The sequence below is a fragment of the Medicago sativa genome, chromosome 6 (assembly GCF_051527215.1).
Source record: "Medicago sativa cultivar Bolivia chromosome 6, Bolivia_mono, whole genome shotgun sequence".
NCBI classification, from domain to species: Eukaryota; Viridiplantae; Streptophyta; class Magnoliopsida; order Fabales; family Fabaceae; genus Medicago; species Medicago sativa.
The window spans coordinates 4,923,577-4,947,565 of record NC_140754.1 but is presented as its reverse complement, the minus strand read 5'-3'; the positions used below and the strand labels follow the sequence as shown (position 1 = coordinate 4,947,565).

The 23,989-nt window shown below is 31.9% G+C and overlaps 3 protein-coding genes across 4 annotated transcripts; 1 reads left to right on the top strand and 2 right to left on the bottom strand.

The window, feature by feature from the left end:
- Positions 1-362: 362 nt before the first annotated feature.
- On the bottom strand, positions 363-3,766 carry LOC146912242 (putative 1-acylglycerol-3-phosphate O-acyltransferase). The gene is made up of 7 exons (XM_085720038.1): positions 3,178-3,766; positions 2,972-3,090; positions 2,738-2,815; positions 2,420-2,529; positions 2,245-2,344; positions 788-911; positions 363-709 (listed from the first exon to the last, which is right to left on the bottom strand). Exons 3-7 carry the CDS (start codon positions 2,761-2,763, stop codon positions 584-586), a joined length of 486 nt encoding a protein of 161 aa, XP_085576164.1. The 5' UTR covers positions 2,764-2,815; positions 2,972-3,090; positions 3,178-3,766; the 3' UTR covers positions 363-583.
- A 1,234-nt stretch (positions 3,767-5,000) lies between these two features.
- On the bottom strand, positions 5,001-5,534 carry LOC146912241 (uncharacterized). Its single transcript, XM_085720706.1, has one exon. The coding sequence runs from the start codon at positions 5,532-5,534 to the stop codon at positions 5,001-5,003; it is 534 nt and encodes a 177-aa protein (XP_085576832.1).
- A 7,580-nt stretch (positions 5,535-13,114) lies between these two features.
- Positions 13,115-22,917, top strand: SNL2 (SIN3-like 2). 2 transcript variants are annotated; one of them, XM_085720056.1, is made up of 23 exons: positions 13,115-13,436; positions 13,603-13,684; positions 14,309-14,503; positions 14,614-14,800; positions 14,895-14,993; positions 15,103-15,276; positions 15,358-15,631; positions 16,307-16,443; positions 17,151-17,226; positions 17,319-17,348; positions 17,493-17,680; positions 17,773-17,927; positions 18,055-18,182; positions 18,294-18,548; positions 18,667-19,311; positions 19,643-19,737; positions 19,933-20,544; positions 20,629-20,726; positions 20,847-20,985; positions 21,072-21,224; positions 21,333-21,496; positions 21,656-21,767; positions 22,450-22,917. In XM_085720056.1, exons 2-23 carry the CDS (start codon positions 13,605-13,607, stop codon positions 22,594-22,596), a joined length of 4,143 nt encoding a protein of 1,380 aa, XP_085576182.1. In that variant the 5' UTR covers positions 13,115-13,436; positions 13,603-13,604; the 3' UTR covers positions 22,597-22,917. The 2 variants fall into 2 exon arrangements, with proteins under 2 accessions (XP_085576182.1, XP_085576181.1); XM_085720055.1 differs by having other exon boundaries at positions 16,304-16,443.
- The last annotated feature ends 1,072 nt before the right edge of the window (positions 22,918-23,989 follow it).

The following is a 23,989-nucleotide window of genomic DNA, read 5'->3' as shown; positions in this document are numbered from 1 at the left end:
ATGTTTAGATTATAATTTTCTAATGAAGAGGAAGTGATATGCTGTTGCATCTAAACATTAGGAGTCCTCAATAAACCTAACAACTTCGGCATTAGGATTAGCACCAAAACCATACAAATATGATTGATCGATGTAACAATGATACTAGAGGAAAGAGGTGGAGGAATAAGGTGGACTTCTTCGCTTCCTGTTGGATTCTGGAGATTCAACTTATTGAGATTACTATAATCGTTTTGACAGACAAATTCATGCTCTTTTCTTTTTTTTGACAAATTTCTCTGATATTATATTGCTAAATTGGCAGAGCACATCATTAGAGTCGAATGAATAAGGATCGAAGATGGTGTGTGTTTACATTGCTGTTGATTCAGAATGTTTCATAGCACAAAATTAATGAATGAGCGAGGACATATATCACCAATCAAATTTATCTTACAGTTCATTTTTCTTTGAATTGCTCTTACATCCGTAAATTCCATTAAGCAAGACTAGGACAAGGCTTGACTAAATTATGGGAGTTTATTTGAAAAGAATGAGATACAAACATTTACAGACAGCAGTACATAAATTTATAGTCTATGGTCTATGCAGATGTTAGCCCTTCAGGAAGGGATTCACTGTCGGGATCAGGACTAAGAAACCTTCGACAAGCATAAAACACAGCTGAATGGAAGCCAGATGGGTTTTCAATGAACACAAAATGGCCACCCTGCAATAAGGAATTTAGTTTGTTAGTTCATTTCAAATATATTGAAATGGTTTCACGGTGAAACGGAGAAAGTGATACCTGTGGAACCCGGATGATTTCACATGGAACCTTCATATGCTTACGAGCTTCTTGGGCCCCTTTGTAATTCATCCAGTCGTCGAAACCATATATGAAAGTGGTGGGAACTTTCCACTCCGAGGCACTGCAAACCAGAGAGAGAAATAGGGAGGTTAATAACATCGCAGATGCAGAGTCCATAAGACATATAACATAGCAGTACATCAAGTAAAAGAAGAATGAATGATTGAACTAATAGAGAAATAAATTCACTGTTAAAGCTCATTGGCGTATGGCATGGCAGTTGAAAGTTCCTTAGCTGAACCAATTTCCCTCATGTCGATTGTTACCTAGGAGTTCCTCTATTATTCACTGATTTCTAGTTTGACATTTGCATCAATATCTTTCATTCCAATACAGTAAACTTCATCATTGTATAACTAGCAATGAGCCATTCACTGACAAACTCAGTTGTAGTATACTCCAATGAATATAAAACTCTGAACCAAACCACCTATTCTATAGCTTGGCTTCACAAGCTTCAATTTTTATCGCATTCAGCAATTAGCCATGAAATACAGATTCAATGGGTAGTCCATCACATACATAATGATCCATTTATGTTACAACCTTCACTCTTTTCTCTTGTTTTCTGTTTCATGCATTTATTTTCCCTTTTCTATGAGAGGAGACCATGCACATATGGTTTTTATTTTAGTTTCTTTTGACCGTTTTATATAATGTGTAATGGTTAGAGAAAATCATTTGACTATACAACACAAACATCATCGAAGTTCCCAAAACATTTTCCCAGCGGGAATTCCACTCATTCTTGGACCAACTTGGCTTCAGAGTTGGATACCAATTACTAAAGAAGCATTTTTTTAACTAAAACATGATATCTGAAGAAGATGAGTGGACTGAATTTGTAACAAATAAAATAATAAATGGAAAAAATTATGACACAAAATCAATGTACTCTAGAAGTAACTATCATCTGAAATAACATTGTGATAGGACTCCGGGTCATAATCTAGAGATTTGCCAGGAGCTAGATCAAGAGTTTGACCCGAATCAAAAGAAGCCCACCATTTGGAAGGTCTATTCTAGGAGGGGGGAAAGGGCCCCACGAGGGAGTGAAAATCAGTTATTGAGCTCGCATATGGCTACGGTTACCACAATCGTAGGGAAGGGGATCCTAGTGAATCAGGCTTTATTGGGCAATATGAAGCATAGAGGGAATTATTCACGTAATTTGTATTGAATCATTTAGGAGAGTCTCTCTCTGAAAGGCGCCAAAGGCTTATGAGATCCTTTGACCATTCAGTAATATATTCCTCTGTTTATTGATTCAGAGGACCTATCACATTGTTTTAGGAACAACAACCATTCAATCGAAGATACAACATATTTCAATGTACAAGTGTAAAACTGAATTATTAATAGACTAATCAATAGTAGGAGGATGATCAACAAACCTGTGTAGAAGAGGCAACTTGGCAAATGCTCCAAATGAAAAAATATATTTTAAGCACAACTCACCACTAGCTTTGGCTGCTAATGTATGATAAACATAATCTTCAATATGAAAAAAACATGAGTTAGAAATATGCTCTTACAATTGAGGCACATCAACGAGCTATCTCTCCGTACCTGTTAGTAATCTCGATTCAGATTCTGTCAAAAGTTCCCCAGTTGAGTATTTGACAAATCTAGCACTTGTATACCTGCTGACTAAATCAGGACCCCAAGGACCTAAACCTCTGCCGAAAAATACATTAGGAAATATATTAAACAGAGACAGTTTTATATAAACAAAAGTTTAGTGCAACACAAAAATGCTAATACTAAAAGAATGACTTCGTAAAATCAGAATCCCAAATTGCTTTGACAGTAAAAAGAATGCTTGGTGCAGCCAAAAAGAAAAATGTGAGAAGAAGAACTTGAACAATGACACAAATGTAATTTTACCTGATAATTGTAAATTGGATTCCCATATTTGGTTCAGGATTGATCCCTTCCAGGTTGATAAGAACTTTGTAATCCTCTCTGTTTCCGAAGAAAATCCAGCAGATCCCACAAAAACCAAGTGTTGTACACATAAATATTAAGAGATACATCAGAACAATAATTATTATCTCTTTGAAAGAGAAAAAGAAGAAAAACAAACAAGTCCTTTTAATGCAATGTAGAAGGAGATTCTACCTTAAGCGCGTATTTGGAAGCAATATATCCACCAAAAGAATGCCCTAGAAGTATAAAATTGCTCAGGTTTTTGGCTTTCCTCCATTCCTCAAAAGAATCGATGAACCAAGCCTCGGTTTCTATATAGTATCAAAAGAAATTTAGCATTTTGCTTTGCAACAAGATAACTCTTTCACAATTTCATATTAACTAACTCTAGCATTCACCTTCAGTGCTTTTGCATGTAAAGTCTGGCCTGCTAGATCCACCCCAACTGCAATAAGAGTGAAAACATAATAATTATAAACCATGATTAGAAAATGAAATAAAAAAATGACGTCATGGCGAGATAAATGTTTAAAATATCATTTAAATAAATCCATTTGAGTTGGTCTGGTGGTGTTGACTTGAAATCTTGGAGTGTGTTTCTCCTCAAAGTGCCAATTTGAGTGCGCTAATTTAGTTTCTTAAAAAAAATATCATTTAAATTAAATATATGAAACTAAAAATTATCTAAATTAGATAAAAACATTATTCAATAAAACAAATAAAAAGTCCTTTAAAAAAAACAAAAAAGGAAAATTGAAATAAAACACTTTTAAAGTGGCTGCCCAGAAATTCATCATCATGTCCAAACACCTCTACTCATCAGCTCCAACACTCATCAATCATCCTCATATTTTGTAGTGTTTTTGTGTCCCATTTGTTTTCTTCAGGTATACGAGGATTACAATGATTATGAGGATGAACAATTGAAGGAAGGTGATGGATATGAAGAGGATGAAGGTGAAGAATACATTGCCAAAAGAACCTCGAAAGCTTGGTATGAAAGAATTAGAATACCTTGAGTTGAGGAATAAATTATTTTCACAAGCTATTCCATTTTTTTTGTCAAGTAGCCTAGTGGTTAGAATTCACTTTTTTCAAGGTGAATAAGTGGGGTGTCCGGGGTTCGAACCCCGGCCCATGCATATAAAATGCATGTCCCTATCAATTAAGTTATGCTCAAGGGGACTTTTCACAAGCTATTCTATTATAGAGAATTTGATTAAATAAGTCTCAAACAATCTTACAAGTGTTTATGTAAACGAAAATAATTTATCAAATGCCCATAAGTAATTAACTAAACCCTCTCAATAGCTTATTGAATAAGTTCGTTTTCTATGAAGTACAGACATCTCTGACATTAAGTGTGTTCTGGTCTCTAATACATGTCAGTGGCCGACACTTATACGTCAGTCGTACGTCATGTGTCACAACAAATCTTTTTTTTTCTTTGTTTCGATACACTTTTACACTTCTCGGATGTTTCTATAAGGCGAATGATACTGATATTCAAATTGCTTAACCCTAACTTCTCGGATATTTCTAGGTGTGTCCGGTGTCGGACACACTGTGTCTGACACCGACATAACACATATGATTCTACTGAATTATGTGATTTTATTAAATTATTATCGTTGTTGACATGTCAGTATCTGTATCGTGTTCATATATGTATATATCCGTGCTTCATATCGAGAAATTAAGCTCATATTTAAATTGTTTAACCCAAACTTGTTTTTATTGCCATGAATGGACCAGGCATCAATTATGCTGCATGCATCTCATTGTCAAAGCTGCTTTTAAGAGCTTATGGATATATTTTAAGAACCACATGTCAATGTTACCTTTTTCTAGCTGATTTTGACATGGAACTAAGAATAAGAGCTTTCAGTGACAGGATTTAGGAAGATCTGGAGATACAAATGGGCCACCATCTAAGCCCAAATAATTAAGAAAATTGCTTTTTTGACATAGAATACTTCCTATTGACACAAGTAAATGACTAAATTACCTCGAGCGGTAATTAACTACCGTTGGTTAAAGCGCCGGTAGTTAACTGCCGTTGGACTCAGCGGTAGTTAACTACCGCTGGAAATTGTTTTCTTTACTATCCCACTTGCTTTCCTTTACTCTGCCACTTTTTCACTTTTCCAGTTTTCCACTTGTTTCTGGAAAATGGGTTGTTTCTGTTAAAAAAATTCATAACATGATTTTTCTTCACCACTCAAACATCCCAAATTGATTTCTCCATTGCTGAATCCTCATGTGGAAGATGATGATGAAAATTATTCATAATTTCCAACCTCTGTTGACTTAATGCTTCCAATCTTTGTTGCTGTGGTTCATGCAAACTTGAGCTTGAACCTCTAATTCCCAAGAAATCATGGACTGTTGCCACATCACTTCCATGTATCAAATTTGAACAATTACTAACCTCTTGTGCAACATTCTTCATCAATCCATGGCTAAACATTCCAATATCATTATTCATTGTAGACACATTGGTATTGTTATCAAACAATAATGAAATTTCTTGTTGTTCTTTTTGAAACAATTGGTTAGTAAATGCTCCTCCACCACTAACACCAGCCATGTTGGATAAATCATGCTGTAGTGGATTAAAGTGTTCATAAGAGGGTTGATTTTGGTTATGATGCATCATGATGGAACCAGAAACATGATTAGGACTAACCATGCTACTAACAAAGCTTTTCTGCATCATGGAAGAGTTCCCACTATTGCTTGCAGTAGCACCCATTTGTGCTGTTGTAGTAAAGCAGTTGCCGACATTTGAGCCATGCCAGCAATTAGTCCTCCATTTTTACTGTCATTGAAGTAATTGAAGCTGTTGGAATTGGTACTAAGTTGAAGGGTTGAAGAAGATGGAGGCAAGGTTGGGCCACCAAAAAGTGGAAAACTGGAAAAGTCAAAAAGTGGCAGAGTAAAGGAAAGCAAGTGGGATAGTAAAGAAAACAATTTCCAGCGGTAGTTAACTACCGCTGAGTCCAGCGGCAGTTAACTACTGGCGCTTTAACCAACGGTAGTTAATTACCGTTGAGGATAATTTGGTCATTTACTTGTGTCAATAGGAAATATTCTATGTCAAAAAAGCAATTTTCAATAATTAAACAGGTTGGCCCGTAATCATGGCCCAACATCATGACCAATTCTACTAATTAATTTGATTAGTTAATTTTCAGTTCTAATTAGATAGCTTATTGGTCTTCTCAAATTACATAATCTTGCCAAGGCCGGTCTCAAGTCCGTGTAAAAAGAGATGGTTGTGTTAGACATCGACAACCAACATAAAACTTTGTGGAATCTATATGATATGGTTCAAATACGAAATAGTGTGAATGTTGGACCGTTGTCTGGAAGCAACGCGTTGTATAGCTCGGGTACATTGTCAAATGAGCAAGGGTTGTTGCATCGTCGTCTGGATGCGGTGAAAAATAAGATGACCCCACTTAGTGGGCGATAAGGCTTGGTTGCTGTTTATTGCTCTTCTCAAAAAGTACACAGCTTGTAGTTGTTGGTAACATGTCAATTTGTGTATAAATCGTGTGCCTAGTAAATGTATATATGTACAAAAAATTCATCATTGAGGTTATTGTGGTACAAATCAGTGAGTGTTCTTCAATATGGTTTAATATTCTATTGTTACGACATTAGTACAACATCTGTACTATATTATACAATTATTTGTATGTTTGGTTACTTAGCTCAGAAACCTTAACAAGAACATGTCAAAGTAAAGCTCATCTTGGGTAAAAAATAATGACTTCATCATCTCTTGACTGTTGCTAGTTGCTATAATTTAAAAATATATATATATATATATATATATATATATATATATATATATATATATCTTTGAAAAATAACTACTCCAAAATGAACATTGGATAAGGACTGGTGATGAAAGCAAGGAAAATGGTCTTATCCAAGTGAAAGGAATTTCAAAAAATATACTCCAATGTAGTAACAAATATAACTTCTTTTTTTATGATCCTTTAAAAAAAATCTTTGTTTACGAACCACCTAGAGTGATCCAAGAAGAGGTGTTAATGTTATTGAAAAAAAAATTGGGTAGATTGAAGGGGATAGTGTCCCAAGTAATAGAGCATAAAACAAAGTCTGAGATGATGATCATAACTATTTTGATACAATATTTCTTTTAGAAAAAATATATTTAGACATAATATATGAGAATATTTACATTTTTAAAAAAAGATGGAAAAAGAGATAATAATTAAGCAATGTGTATTTACAAAATAATTAAATAATATTTATTTTGATATGTTTAAATAATATGCCAATTAATATATGAATTGGATCTTCTATTTTCTCAATTAATATAAATTTATTTTTTAATAACTCTTATTTGTACTTTTTTTAAAGAGTCTAACAATCCTTTCAAAAAAAAAGGCTAATAATCAAACTCACACATAAAATGTAGAAAAGAGAGTGTAACCAAAAACAATGTAGAAAAGAGAGGTGTTGTGAGTTCTGTTTACTATATGAATTGTACTTACGAATAATAGTTCTTTCTCTATTAGAACAACTTTTCAAAATAGACCATTTAAAAAACAAAACAAATATTTCTTCCAAAGTTCCAAACTAAATTGCACATATAATATTATGACTTATGAGATTAAAAATATTAATTGCAATTCACCAAAAAATTTGATAAACGAAAAATTATTAAGGACTTCTATTCATAATAGAGTAAGGTAGTAGATGATCATTGACTCAGATTGAAGGATATGACCAATATCATCCTTTATTTTACGAGTACCATGTGAGAGATTTGGATACAATTAATCATCATGGAACTATACACTACCTTTTGAAACCAAACGAGTCCTTCCACGTTGGAGTAAATTGTTGCTGAATTTTCTAGTTGTTTCTCAAGCACACAAACAAAGTTGTAGGGAGAACCTGTCAAAAAAAAAGTTTAGGGAGAAGTGGGGGAGGGGGGCCTTTAAAAAGTAGGCTCTGAATTTCATGAGATTGTAAACTCTCAAACAATGTTTTTAATCGGGAATGAAGAGATCTCGTGTAATATATCAAAAAATAAATAAAAAAGCATTTGATATTAAAAGTCGTAGAATACTTAAATATGTTTTTGCCGTGAGTTTAGTTCAGTTGACACTTAATAGAGATATTGCATATTAGATGTAGGGATTAGAGTTCAAACCTCTGACACAATTGGTAGATTGTGTCAGAGTTCAAACCTTTGTGTCCATACCCGTGAACAAATTTCAATTGGTAAAAACATCATATAATACTTGTAGAGCTTAGATTTCAAACTCTGAATTCTCTATTTATTGACCTTAAAGTAAATTTATAGCCGCTACGATACTTTAAAAAAAATAAAAAATCCTAGACTACAATATCATAAAGATAAGTCTCATCAATTTTTAAAAACTTTTCTTTGTCGATGTCTTATTACTTTTCCTTATCGATTACCTATTTTTTATTTAGCATAAAGAAATAAATCATTCAAAGACAGATCTTTTTCTATAAAATAAATTCAATTTTCTAACATATACAATATCACATCACATATTTATAAGTCTTTCGTTCCAAGTTTGTCCTAGTTTTTTTTTAGAGAGAGAAGCTAATTCAATCATTTTAATTGGTTAATAGTGTAAAATGATTTTACACTGTCAGAGTATTCTAATTAAACTCTTTTTTTTAAGGAAGAAAAAACAAGTATTGTTAAACAATTATTTAAACATATAATATCGCAATTGGTAAGTTTAGTCAAAAAAAAAAAAATTTCCTTATCAATAACTTAATTTTTCTATTCAATTGAATCGATCTAAAACCTAATATAAAATAGGCTAAACTGCAACTTTGGCCCCCTATCTTTCAAAAAGTTGCGATTTTGGCCCCTTAAGTTTGAAAACTACAATTTTGGTCCCCTATGTTTTAGCCCCTTTGCATATTTGGTCCTTTTTTTCAATTTTGACTGGTCAACGCCCATGTGGCATGCCACATGGGTAATTATTAAATTAAAAATAAATAAAAAATCATTTTTTAATTAAATAAATGAAAAATATAATTAAAATCATTTAAAAAATTAGGAAAATTGAAAAATTAATAAAAAAACTGAAAAAAATTCTGAAAATATTAAAAAAATCTGGAAAAATTAATTAAAAAATTGAAAAAAAATATTAAAAAATTCTGAAAAATTGAAAAATTAATAAAAATGAAAAAATACGGAAAAAATTTAAAAATTCTAGAAAAATAAAAAAAATCTGAAAAAATACGGAAAAAATTAAAAATTCTCGAAAAATTAATAAAAATAAAAAATGATTAAAAAATAAAATAATCTAATAAAATGAAAAATAATGAAAAATTCTGAAAAAAATAAAAAAGATTAAAAAATTCTGGAAAAATGAAAAATTAATAAAAAAAATTGAAAAAAATATTAAAAAATTTCAAAATTTTTAAAAAAATTAAAAAGATTAATCATGTGTATTTATAAACCGAGCTTAGGTTTTTTCAGTGTATTTATTTCCAAAAAAATTTCACTGTATTTTTGTGTATTTATAAACCGAGAATAAGGGAAAAAATATGTGTATTTATAAACCGAGCTTAGGTTTTTTGTGTATTTATTTCCAAAAAAATTTAAGTGTATTTTTGTGTATTTATAAACTGAGAATAAGGGAAAAAATATGTTTATTTATAAACCGAGCTTAGGTTTTTTGTGTATTTATTTCCAAAAAAATTTAAGTGTATTTTTGTGTATTTATAAACTGAGAATAAGGGAAAAAATATGTGTATTTATAAACCGAGCTTAGGTTTTTTGTGTATTTATTTCCAAAAAAAATTCAGTGTATTTTTGTGTATTTATAAACCGAGAATAAGGGAAAAAATATGTGTATTTATAAACCGAGCTTAGGTTTTTTGTTTATTTTTCGAAATTTCGAAATTTTCATTAGTATTTTTTCCGGGAACTTTTGTGTTTTTATAAACCGGGAATTTTTGTATATTTATACACTGAAAAAACCTAAGGTCGACATATATACTAATGAAAATTTCGAAAAATACTAATGAAAATTTCGATTTTTTTTTAATATTTTCCAGAATTTTAATTTTTTCATTAAAATTTTAATTAGAATTTTTCGAAAATTTTAATTAAAATTTCGAAATTTTATTTTTTCATAATTTTTATTTTTCAGAATTTTTTAATCTTTTTTATTTTTTTAGAATTTTTCATTATTTTTCATTTTATTATATTATTTTATTTTTTTAATCATTTTTTTATTAATTTTTCCAGAATTTTTAAATTTTTCCCGTATTTTTTCATTTTTATTAATTTTTCAATTTTCCAGAATTTTTTATATATTTTTCAATTTTTTAATTAATTTTTCATTTTTCCAGATTTTTTTAATATTTTCAGAATTTTTTTCAATTTTTTTATTAATTTTTTAATTTTCCTTATTTTTTAAATGATTTTAATTATATTTTTCATTTATTTAATTAAAAAATGATTTTTTATTTATTTTTAATTTAATAATTACCCATGTGGCATGCCACATGGGCTTTGACAAGTCAAAATTGAAAAAAAGGACCAAATATGCAAAGGGGCTAAAACATAGAGGACCAAAATTGTAGTTTTCAAACTTAAGGGGCCAAAATCGCAACTTTTTGAAAGATAGGGGGCCAAAGTTGCAGTTTAGCCTATAAAATAATCAGAAAGTGAATAAGGTAATTGATAACACTTACATGCACGATACTCCACACTTACTTTTTTTTTTTCTTCCTACAATGTAATTGGTACAAAATTTTAAAGTAATTGATAACACTTACATGCACGGTACTCCACACTTACTTTTTTTTTTCTTCCTACAATGTAATTGGTACAAAATTTTAAAGGACGATTAATTTTTATCGGTGAATTTGTTAGGAACAAAAATCAATAATCGAACGCCTAACTATTTATTTAAAGAGTTTAAATCCTAGTCCTCATAGAAACATTGCATAATATATGTAAGGTTCGGAGTTCAAACCTCAGTCACCAGAAAAAAGAGTCTAAATCCTAACCACTTGAATCAATATATTCTTGATTAATTACTAAATTAGAAAAATAGAATAATGAAAAGAAAAAAGAAAAAAAAAGTTAACTACACATTGAACACAAGTTCTTTTCATTTGACTCCACATAACACAAGTTTAACAAATATGAGAAAAGTTGAAAACACAAACCAAAAAGTAAAAGAAGAAAAAACCACGGGCTTATAATATATGGTTTGACAATAGTAATTACATTCCGTGGATTTAAACTGGTTTATTTTTTGATCCGATCCATATAACACAACAAATATAATACAAATTTGCTCTATTTATCTACTCTTGATTTTTTTTTTTTTGAAAGGCACCTGCTCTTAATTTATTATCAAATTATGAGAGATATATTCAAATAAAAGATTAACGAGACCTATTAGCGTGTCCGCATGAAATGACTCAAAGTAAAGGTGTGCACATTTTTTTCATGAAGAATGTTATAAACACTTCCTTTTTAACATTGACTCTCTTATGAGATGAAACTCATTTGAACATCTCCATTCAGGAACGAATCTCATATATATTGGTGGGACCAACGACGAAGCTAGCATAAATTTTATGCAGGGCCAAATTCAAAGGAAAAAATAAAATATTTTTAAAATCAATATATTAAATTTAAAGAAAAAGTCAATTTTAGTCCAATAAATTATAACTTTCTAGGTTTAGGCACTACAAAAAAATTATTCAATTTTTGTATAAACAATGAGTTTTTTTGGTCATTTAATCTTGATAACAACAAATTAAGGACTAAAATTAAATAAAATATTAGGAATTTAACTTAAAAATCGAGAGTGTTCTATAGACTAAAATCAAATTTAACCCTAAACTTAACTAATATGTTAAAAAACACAATAATTTTTACCTACATGAAATGTAAATTAAAGCAATAACAAAGACAATAAAAATTGACAATAATTATTTAAAAAAGTTGGGCACAACGCGTTTTAAAAAGTTAATTTTATTCATAATTGATTATATACTAAATAGACTAATATCTTTTTCAATGTAAACAAATAAGTTATTTGCAAAAAAACTAGTTATATGCTTAATTTGTTTCTGACTATTGTTTTGACAATTTTTATTCTTACAAAAGTTTTCTCCAGATTTGTTATTGAGACTGAAAGTGTTAAACTAATACAAATAAATCTATAAGTCCCGCAGTAATTTCTTAATTTTCTTATTTATGCTCATTTTTAACAAATAAATTTGTTTGGGGTAACTGAATATTTTTTATTTGGGGTAGCTAAATATAAAAATATATCAACCTATTCAAGAATAATATTTTTTTGAGGTAGCCATGACTACCTCATGCCAATGAAGGGAACCGCCCCTGGGTGGGACCCACACAAGTTTCACCCAATAACAAATTAAGTATTAAAAAAAGTGTTAGAAAAAGAGTATTTCTATCATTTCTCTTTTTCCAGATATATATCTACATTTTTAATGTACATTTATGAAAGACAAACACAAACAGAAGATGAATGAAATTCAACAATGGCATCTACATATTGAAATGAGTTAAATATGTTTTAAGTCGCTACAAAATTACAAGTTTTTAAGTTTAGTCCATGCAAAAAAATTATTCACTTTTAGTCCCTACTTACATTTTATAGGGATTATTTTGAAGAACTAAAAGTATTCATTTTTTGTAAAAAGTTTTAAAATAGGGACTATTTTTACACATTATAATATTATGGACGCCTAAAATTACCATTAAAATTTTATAGGGACTAAACTTAAAAACTCATAATTTTTTAGGGACTAAAAACATATTTAACCTTATTAAAATATATATTTTTTCGTAAAACATGAACAGTAAATAAAGAACAAATTCGACCTTCCTAGTAATCATTCATTCATGTCTTATTTATCGTTTAAGTGAACAATAGACAAAGCAAATCCAAATTCATTATATTTTTTTTGCTAGTCGATATACGAAATAACAATAATCATTTAAATTTATACACAATTGAAGGAGTCAGTAACAATTTCAACAATTTTATCAATTGAGATACAACTAATGTGCCGAATTACTTACATGAGAACAAAAACAATTTTAATACAACAATTTTATCAGTTGAGATACGATGAAATTTCAATAATCATTAAAATTTACACAAAATTGAAGGAGCCAATAATAATTTCGATAATTTTATCGGTTGAGACAAGACTAATGGGCCGGATTACTTACAATAAGACTAACGTAACAGAAACACAAGACACATATATAAAGCAAACTTTGTTCCTCAATTTCAATTCATTCTTCATTATATTTTTCAAAACCTTCTTTCATTTTTTTCTCTCAAAGAAATTTCGAGTTCTGAAAATTTTCATACTTTCACGTACCACCGTTTTCTCTCACACCAAAACTCTCTCTCTTTCTCTCTCTACACTGTTTCTTCAATTAAATCTCAACAACGTAAGAGAGAGACACAACAACACAAACCTTAAAATCCAACAACTTGTTTTTTATTTTCTTGATCAAAAAAATCGTTTTTTTTTTCCTCTCCGATCAAACCCATCTTGAAGATCTACTCAAGTTGTTGTTTTCTCAGCATAATTTTCGTGGGAAATTCATAAAGTATGATTTTTTTCGCTTTTCACTTTCTGGGTCATCTTCATATACACTCAATTCAATGTTATTGTTAATCTAATTGTTAATTATGTTGTTAATGTTGTTGTTGATTTAATTGATCAATTGAATTGTTAATTTTTTGATTTGATTTTGTGATTTTTTGATTGTGTAGGTATGAAGAGGGCTAGAGATGATATTTACTCTGCTTCTGCTTCTCAATTCAAACGACCCTATGGTTCATCACGTGGTGATTCGTATGTTTTTTGATCTTGATTTTATTAATATTATCATTTGAAATTGAAATTTTGATTTTGGTATTTTTTTTTGCCCTATTTTGTGTTAATGCGCCAATTTTGTTTTTTTAGTCTTGGGATTAGTTTTGTGCCCTAATCTTGTGTTTCACTGTTGAATTGTTGAATTTGAATTCATATACTTATATCTATTTCACTTATGGTGTGAAATTGTTGTTGAATTTCATTAGGGTTATGTTTAATTTGAATTTAATTTGATTTGGAATTAGTTTTGTGCCCTAATTTTGTGTTTCACTGTTGAATTTTAAATTTTGAATTCATATACCTATATCTATCTCACTTGCGGTGTTTAATTGTTGTAGATTTCATTAGGGCTATGTTTCATTTGAGTTTAAATTGATTGTGGAGTTGTTGTATAAAACTTACTAGGCAAGTAATACGAGTAATGTTGAAAGTTGAAGAACTCAGTAATACGAGTAATGTTGAAAATTGAAGAACTCCTTGTGTGCATGTATTTGTGGATTGAAGAATATTATGAATTTTGATAGTGTTGTAGGTTGTGATTAGCATGTTGTAGTTGTTGATATTTAGGGTTTCTGAAATTGTGATTGCATTTTGTGTATGAAGCTATGGTCAAGGCCCCGGAGGTGGCGGTGGCGGAGGTGGAGTTAACGGAGGAGGAGGTGGGGGAGCAACTACCTCCCAGAAATTGACAACCAATGATGCTTTATCCTATTTGAAGGAAGTGAAAGACATGTTTCAGGATCAAAAAGAAAAATATGACATGTTCCTCGAGGTCATGAAAGATTTCAAGGCTCAAAAGTATGTTCTTAAAACATTTGTACGTTTTGTAATGATTTTGAACGACAGAACATTGTGCCTAAACAATCAGGGGATCTTAATATTATTTATTTATTTTTGGCTGTTTCCAGGACTGACACTACTGGTGTCATAGCAAGGGTTAAGGAACTATTCAAAGGTCACAACCATTTGATTTTTGGATTTAACACTTTCCTGCCAAAGGGATATGAGATAACACTTGATGAGGATGAGGACGAAGCTCCTCCGAAGAAAACGGTTGAATTTGAAGAAGCTATTAGTTTTGTGAACAAGATAAAGGTAATGTACTTTTTTTTTCTTCCATTCCAGTTACCGAGTTAGTTTACCGGTATAATTGATTCGTAGCTTTAATTGGTTGGTTTTTCTTCCACAGAAACGTTTCCAAAATGATGAACATGTTTACAAATCATTTTTGGACATTTTGAATATGTATCGCAAAGAGCACAAGACCATCACTGAGGTTTATAGTGAGGTAATAGCTTTGTCCTATAAACTTTTGGCACTTTGCTTTCTTTTTTCTTATTTTTTTTGTTTAAAAAAATTGGCTGAAATGTTTACTTTTTTTAAATAAAAAACTCTAGGTTGCTACCCTTTTTAAGTCGCATGGAGATTTGCTCGATGAGTTCACCAGATTCTTGCCAGATAATTCTTCAGCACCTTCCACACAGCATGCTCCATTTGGTCGAAATTCAATGCAGCGCCTCAATGAGCGGGGTTCTATGGCACCCGGGATGCGGCAAATGCAAGTAGATAAGGTAGTAAGAGCCTTCCTCTTCATAATGATTTTTGTACTTTTTGAAAGAAAAGAACATTGTCATAAAAACTTACTTTTACAGCAACGATATCGGCGAGACCGATTTTCTTCTCATGATCGTGATATGAGTGTTGAACGTCCTGATCTGGATGATGACAAAACAATGATGAACTTTCACAAGGAGCAGAGGAAGCGTGAGAGCAGGGATAGAAGGGTGCGCGATCATGATGATAGAGAACATGATCTTGATAACAGCAGGGATTTGCACTCACAACGCTTTCCTGACAAAAAGAAATCTGTTAAGAAGACTGAAGCTTATGACTTTGCTGCTCATGATGATAAAGATGGAATGAAGCGTAAGATATCATACTATGCTTTGGATTATTACATTTGAGTCTATATTTATTACATTTTTGGTTCTCACTGTTATTTTAGTTTGCCTGTGAACCATCATGTTTTCAATATGCTGTAGATTTCTATATACTTGTGTTATAAAATATAACGGTTATTGGCGCTAGTGTCACAGCCTAAAAAAATTAAGAGGAAATGAAACTATAATTACTTTTCTATATTATCAAACACTCAAATTTTAGATACAGAGAGATTGACGTAGATCAATATGAGTGGACGTAGATCATTGTTATAAAACTATCAAATTTGACTCCACTATTTCTTCTTATTTGTTTGGATACAAGAATTTATATTTGTTTGGATACAAGACTCCATTATTTATATTACTGCCATATCACTTTTTCTTTCTTTACAAGCTGTTAGATGCATAGAACTTACTATTAGGACGGTAACAATTGTTGAATGATGCAGTCCCATGTTTGGACTTAAAAAAAATGAACGTATGCATGATTAAATTTAGCCATGTCGAGTTTCTTGATTTTTTTTTTTATTAGTATTTGTTTGTCCTGTTAGCATCTTTCTTGATTATTAGCTTTCTTGATTTTTATCTGAGACAATATTGACCTTTATAATTTTCTATGTTTTGTTACTTATTTATTTAATTTTTGTATTTGTAGCAGTCATGTATAGTCAAGCAATCAGTTTCTGCGATAAAGTTAAGGAGAAGTTGAGCAGCGCTGAGGACTACCAAACATTCTTGAAGTGCCTTAATATTTTTGGCAACGGAATTATAAAAAAGAATGATTTACAAAATTTGGTATGTGCTTCATTTTCGTATTGGATCGTTTATGTCACGTTGCTCCCTTTAGATCTCTAGGACTTTTATAAAGTTTCATTAGTTGAATTATGAAAATTAGTTAGTTAACATTATTTACTACTCAAATGCTTTCACTTATGGGATATGCAACTTTGGACAAATTATTTGGTACGCATTTGCACAGCCTTAGCCGAAAAGAAAATGATAGGAGCTTTCATAGTGTGTATGAAAGGTTTAGGGTCACAGAAAACTGCCAGTCTCTTGTTAAACTTGGAACTTCTGATCTAGTCTCACATTTTTGGCTGCACTATAGCAAGTGTCTGAGATTGTAATCTAATATTGCATTTTCTTATGTAATTATACATATTTAGATTGGATGTCTATGGTTGTGTAAGTTCCCAACCCTAGTTTTTGGATTGTCATTCTGGTTTGTGCCTGGGATGTTTGAATAACTTTCAGCCACTAACAGAAGATGTTTTACTTCTCTCTTTAAGTTAAACTTACATATAAAATTATGTAACGAGTTTGAAAGAATTTCAATAGTATTCCAATTTATCATTTTCTGTTGTACTCTAATGCAATGTATATGTTTTATCAATTCATTGAAGTAGGCGATTACTTTGTTAATTTCACTATCTCATAAGCATTACCTTGTGAGTTCTATTGACTCCAGAGCAATTTATATCCTTTTGAAATGTATGTTTCAGGTGACCGATTTGCTTGGAAAGCATTCTGATCTAATGAGCGAATTCAATGATTTCTTAGAGCGTTGTGAAAATATTGGTAATTACTCTTCAACTCTTCTGTTTATTGTTGTCGATGTTATCATATTTACTCATGCCTTGGGGTTTTCTTGTGCCTATTTGTTTTTGCAGACGGGTTCCTTGCTGGTGTCATGAGTAAAAGTATGTTTATGCTTATATCATTACAATTTTTTACTTCATTTAAGGAGTCATTCAAATGATGTTGAATTAGCTGAATAATTTAAGTATTTTTTTTTTCTTTCATTCATTTGGTTAATTTTATTGTTGGAATTATATTGATTTTAGAGCCACTTGCTGCTGATGGTCATTTATCACGATCATCCAAGTTGGAGGACAGAGAACATAGGCGTGAGACGGATGGAGGTAAAGAGAAGGAAAGATACAAGGAGAAGTACATGGGAAAATCCATTCAAGAACTTGACCTTAGCGACTGCAAACGTTGTTCTCCGAGCTACCGACTTCTACCGGCCGATGTACGTAACTTTCAAATCGATTACTTTTCTTGTTGGTTTTGTCAAATGCACTGTTCTTGTGAAACTCCTTCACACCTTTTGTGTTCTTGCAGTATCCAATTCCTACTGCTAGTCAGCGATCTGAGCTTGGTGCGCAAGTACTGAATGATCACTGGGTATCTGTGACTTCCGGAAGCGAGGATTACTCTTTCAAACATATGCGCAGGAATCAATACGAAGAAAGCTTGTTCAGATGTGAAGATGACAGGTAAAAATTGTTCTGTTTTGCTGCTCCTGAATGCAATGTTCATTTCAGAGTCATTGGTTTGTCTTAAGATGTAGTGTGTCGACATTGTTAGCATTTAGAGGTGATAACATTGTTATTTCTGATGTAGGTTTGAGCTGGACATGTTATTAGAGTCTGTAAGTTCCGCTGCTAAACGAGCTGACGAGTTGTACAACAGCATTGTTGAAAATAAGATTAGTGTGGAGAGTCTAAGCCGTATTGAAGATCACTTCACTGGTATGTGTCAAAATAATCTCATTCTAAAGTGTTATTCACTGTAACCTTATTTCTCTACTTCATTATAGCATTATGAATTGATTTTTATCTGATATATACACGTTTATGCAGTTCTAAATCTAAGGTGCATTGAACGCCTATATGGTGACCATGGTCTTGATGTCTTAGACATACTGCGTAAGAACCCAACTCATGCTCTGCCTGTAATATTGACTCGATTGAAGCAGAAACAAGAGGAGTGGAATAGGTGTCGTTCAGATTTCAATAAAGTTTGGGCTGACATTTATTCTAAAAATCACTACAAATCACTTGATCATCGTAGCTTCTATTTCAAGCAACAAGATTCGAAGAACTTGAGCACAAAATGTAAGTCAATCTTAAATAATAATGACTGAATTGCGTTGTATACTGTACTAAATTGGTTGCGAGTTTAGTGGTATATCATCTTAATCTGTTGCAATATTTCATGTTTGGCAATATACAGCTTTGGTGACTGAGATCAAAGAAATTAAAGAGAAGCAGCAGAAAGAGGATGACATTGTTCAGACTATTGCTGCAGGAGCAAAACATCCTCTCATTCCACATTTCGAGTTTGACTTTTCTGATGCTGAAATTCACGAGGACCTGTATAAACTTGTACGTTATTCATGTGAGGAAGTATTCCAAAGTAAAGAGTTATTCAATAAAATTATGAGGCTCTGGAGTACCTTCTTGGAACCGATGCTTGGTGTAACTTCCCAATCGCATGAGTCGGAAAGGGCTGAGGACAGGAAAGCAGGACATAACGCTCGAAGTTCTGTTGCACCTAACGTTGGAGGTGATGGAAGCCCTAACAGAGAGTCCAATTCAAGGCTACCAAAATCTGACAAGAATGAAGTTGATGGTAGAATAGGTGAAGTTAAAAATGGTCACCGGACTAGTGTAGCTGCCAATGATAAAGAAAATGGTTCTGTTGGTGGCGAACTTGTTAGTAGAGATGATCATTTAATGGATAATAAAGGGCAGAAAAGTGTTGAAAGCAGTGATAAAGCCCCTGGATTTGTTAAACAGTTCTCCTCTGATGAACAAGCAGCGAGAAACTCCGCATCTGTCACAATTAGAGGCGAAAGCAGTGTGCATATGTCCCCAGGTCCGTATGCAACATAGTTGTGTACCACATGATTTTTTTTTTCTTTCTATTTATGTTAACTCAGAGGGGTAACCTTGGCGCAACTGGTAAAGTTGTTATGTGACTGAAAGGTCACGGGTTCAAGTCCTGGAAACAGCCTCTTGTGTAAAACAGGGTAAGGCTGCGTACAATACACCAAATGGTGGGACCCCTTCCCGGACCCTGCATATGCGGGAGCTCTAATGCACCGGGTTGCCCTTTTTATTTATGTTAACTCAATTCATTTTTTTTTGCACTTCTGTTTAATTAATTTTATTGTCGTCAGAATACTAAATTTTGTTTATATTTAAAGGCCGCGTACTTACTCCAACCCGACCTACTGATGCTGATGTCTCCGTTGCTGTAGTCATAGCCAAGTCTCCGAGTGCTAATGTACCTTTGGTGGAGGTATGAGTTTCCATCTATGTCCAATGTCGAGTTCCTTTTATCTAGTTTTTATACTTAAAAGATAAGCTAATTTTTTTAACTAAGATCTTTTTTTAAAAAAAAAATACCGTTTGACCCAAACATAGCCTTAGTCGAAGGGTTTTATTTTTTTAATGCTTATATTGATATCGGTATGTCGGCTTATCTCTGTCTCAGGGCGTTGCCGCTCCACCTCCAGTACCAGTGGCCAATGGCGTGTTAGTTGAGAACAGTAAAGTTAAAAGCAATGAAGAATCTTCTGTGCCTTGCAAAGTTGAAAAAGAAGAGGGTGAGTTATCCCCGAATGCTGACTCTGAGGAGGATAACTTTGTTGCCTATGGAGATTCAAATGCACAGTCAAACCACAATGACGATAGAAGGAAATACGAGTCTAGAAATGGGGACGACGAGCACCGTCCAGAGGCTGGAGGTGATAATGATGCAGATGCTGATGACGAAGACAGCGAAAATGTTTCTGAAGCTGGTGAAGATGTGTCAGGAAGTGAGTCTGCTGGTGATGAATGCTCCCGGGAAGATCATGAGGAGGAAGATATGGAACATGATGATGTTGATGGTAAAGCCGAGAGTGAAGGTGAAGCAGAGGGGATGTGTGATGCTGATGCACAAACTGGAGTAGATGGCTCATCTTTACCGTTATCAGAGAGGTTTCTGTCAACTGTCAAACCTCTCGCAAAGCATGTATCTGCAGTTTCATTTGTTGAAGATGTGAAGGATTCAAGGGTGTTTTACGGAAATGATGATTTCTTTGTTCTCTTTAGGCTTCATCAAGTACGGATAATGTTGATTCTTTTTTGTTTATGTCAAAAAAATTTCATGTGTTGATGTCTTATATATTCTTTATGAACTTGGCAGATTCTTTATGAAAGGATCTTATCTGCAAAAGAAAATTCAACAAGCGCTGAAATGAAATGGAAAACAAAAGATTCTAGTTCTACAGATCCTTACGCAAGGTACATCCTGTAATTATGTATTAGGTTTAAACTATATAATCTTGTTAGTACTTGTACTTTTCAATTCAATCAACATCATTTAGTTTTTATCTTATTTTCCACTGTTCTTTTTTTGTTTAGATTTATGGATGCATTGTACAATTTGCTCGATGGATCCGCCGAGAATGCCAAGTTTGAAGATGAATGTCGAGCAATTCTTGGAAACCAGTCTTATGTGCTATTCACATTGGACAAGTTAATATATAAATTAATCAGACAGGTATATTGCTTTATTCATTTGTCCTACATACTTGTCATTTGTTTCTCTTTAAAGGCTGTAAATGTAATAATATACCTACACTGCAGCTTCAAACTGTTGCAACCGATGAGGAAGACGCTAAGCTTCTCCAATTATACGAGTATGAAAAGTCTCGGAAACCTGGGAAATTAAATGATTCAGTATATCATTCAAATGCACATGTTATCCTTCATGAGGAGAACATATACCGGTTTCAATCTGTAGGTCCTTTGTAACCTGGAGCATTTGTTTTCTACTTCGTGATTTGTTATTTTTATCGTTATTGTTATCTGTTGTTAATGTTATTTTGCATCGTTATCTTATTGCAGTCGTCTAGTCCTTCTCGGCTCTCGATCCAGCTCATGGACAATATGAATGAAAAGCCCGAGATTGCTGCTGTTGCTGTTGATCCAGATTTTTCATTTTATCTGCACAATGATTTTCTGTCTGTCCTCCCTGGCAAAAAGGAGCCTCACGGCATTTTACTGGAAAGGTACATCTTTTAGGGACTTAAAATCTATAAAAAATTATAGAGGCTAAAATCGACATTTGTTCAATTTATCATCCATCAATTCTTTATTTTAGCATTTTTATTTATTCATATTCAATTTAGTGATGCATAAGATTCTTATTTTTATTTTGCTCTTCTCAGAAACAAACCGAAATATGGGGACTTAGATGAGCTTTCTGCAATTTGTGCTGTAATGGAAGATGTCAAAGTAGTTAATGGATTGGAATGCAAGATATCTTGCAACTCATCCAAGGTATGCTTCTTTTTCATACTTGTGCTTGTGATTTTCCATTTTGCAGGTTAGTACTTTATTTATAACTAGTTAAAACACATGCAATGCACCTTTTATCAATATTTAAATCATTAAGATGAAATAAATAAATATATTAAAAAGTTTATTTTGATTCCTTAATAAGTTTTTCCTCATTTTTGTAGGATGAATAAACAATATTTTACAACTATTGGTATATAATTGGTATTAGAGATGAGAAACAAATGTTAATCTAACAAAGGAATTAGGTCTTTGTGCAACCGTTGTTTAGTCTGGAAACTTGTACAACACACCATCGTAGTTCTTGTAGCACCTGAGTTTTTATGTGTCATTATGAACCCTCTGGATTTGAAATGTTTGATTATATATAGTAGAATTTGAAGAACCTATATTTACAAGGTAATTTGATATTATTATTATTATCAGAATTTATTATTTTTTGCAATACTTATTATTTCTTGAAAACCAATGAAAACAACCGAAAGCTTTTTCCCACTAAATTGTGTCAAAATAATTAACAAAAACAATGTTATAAAGTCTTGTCATGAATTAAATCCAATCCAAATGATGAATTGTTTAATTCTCAACTCTCTTGATATAATGTCATATAGTTTTTCTATCTTTGGCATATAGTTTTCTTCATGTTCACTATTTTCATCTGCAGATTTCTTATGTTCTCGACACACAAGATTTTTTCTTCCGACCAAGAAGGAAAAGACGAACACCATCATCATCATCAAGTACATCATCTTCTCGGTCTCGCAGGGAAAGAGAGGAAAGATTCCGCAAATTGATGGCATCCTCCACCTAAACTGTAAATTCATGGTGAAGAATTCATACACATACTTGTTGTGTTCATACAAGAGTCTTGATGTGGCAACAACCTAGGAAAAATAACATTTTTATTTTTAGTCATAATGTTACTTGAATTTTCATATGAAAAAGTGAAGGAGGGGAATATTCATATAGGAATGTGTGTGTAATCTGTATGAGGTCACATGTATCAATGAGTGTCACTCCTTTGTAAATAGTTTGCATCATTATTTATTTGTAGAGTATTGTACCAAATTGATATTTTTCTTCAATGGATTGCAACAATGTTGATGTTGCTTCAACCCTTCTAAGAAGGTTATGTGGTTCTTATTTTATTTCTTAATTAAAAGTTCTTATTGTAAGGTTAAAGCCTGAAATGTGTTTTTTCTTTATTTCTTGGCCATTATGTTTCTTCAAAATTCTATCGTACACAAGTGAAATATGTGTTGTATTATACACACGTTAGTTTTCATCATTTGAATAATAAGTTTTACAATTTGATAAGTGAGATATGATGAAACTTATTGATCGATTGTTAAAAAAAATTGTGGGTGATAGAACATTATCTTACTTATGCACTATAGAATTAGTCTATCTCGACATCCGTTTGTACGCACTACTTAAAATTAAACTCCTTAACCAATAATAAGTTGTAAGAGGTTTGCAGTAATGGCTTCACTTACTTAGCCCTTAAGCAGATACCATATGATGATTTGGTCCCATAATTGAGCCATCATGGCCTACTAAGTTGATTATGTATATATATGATGACCACAATCAATGATCTGATATATCTGATGAATGTAGATGTTATAGTTGGTGCACATAGTGTCAATAGTGTGAATGTAGTGTTAAGAACCAAATCAATGATCTGATGTATCTGATGATTCAATCGAAATGATTTAAATTGATTTGATTTTTTTTCTCATTGGTTCAGGTCTTTAATTGAATCAAACTAAGCAAAACGAAGTTGATTTGATATGATAACATGAGACCATAAATAATTACTTGTTTTTTTGTTGAGTAAACGTAACTCGTGAAACTTGAATGATCTAATCACTCACATTTCAATTTCTCGTTTGAAATTGATATGTTAAGAAATCATTTAAATATCCTTCCAACAGTTTATACTACATAGTTATTCTGAATTTTCATGTACATGTACGTGTAGTTTAAGTAACAAGCTCTTTTTCTTTCAAAAAAAAAAAAAAGTAACAAGCTCTTTTATGACCTTGAAGAAAAAAGGAAGCACACTTTTCCATTTTTTCACCATAAGAATTGAATCCTTGACCATGCATGCAATTCATCTTTCTTTTTTACGAACAAAAATCAAAAGCATTATAAAAGCAAAAGGCATGAAGAAAAAAACTCACGATATCCTAATCCTAGTG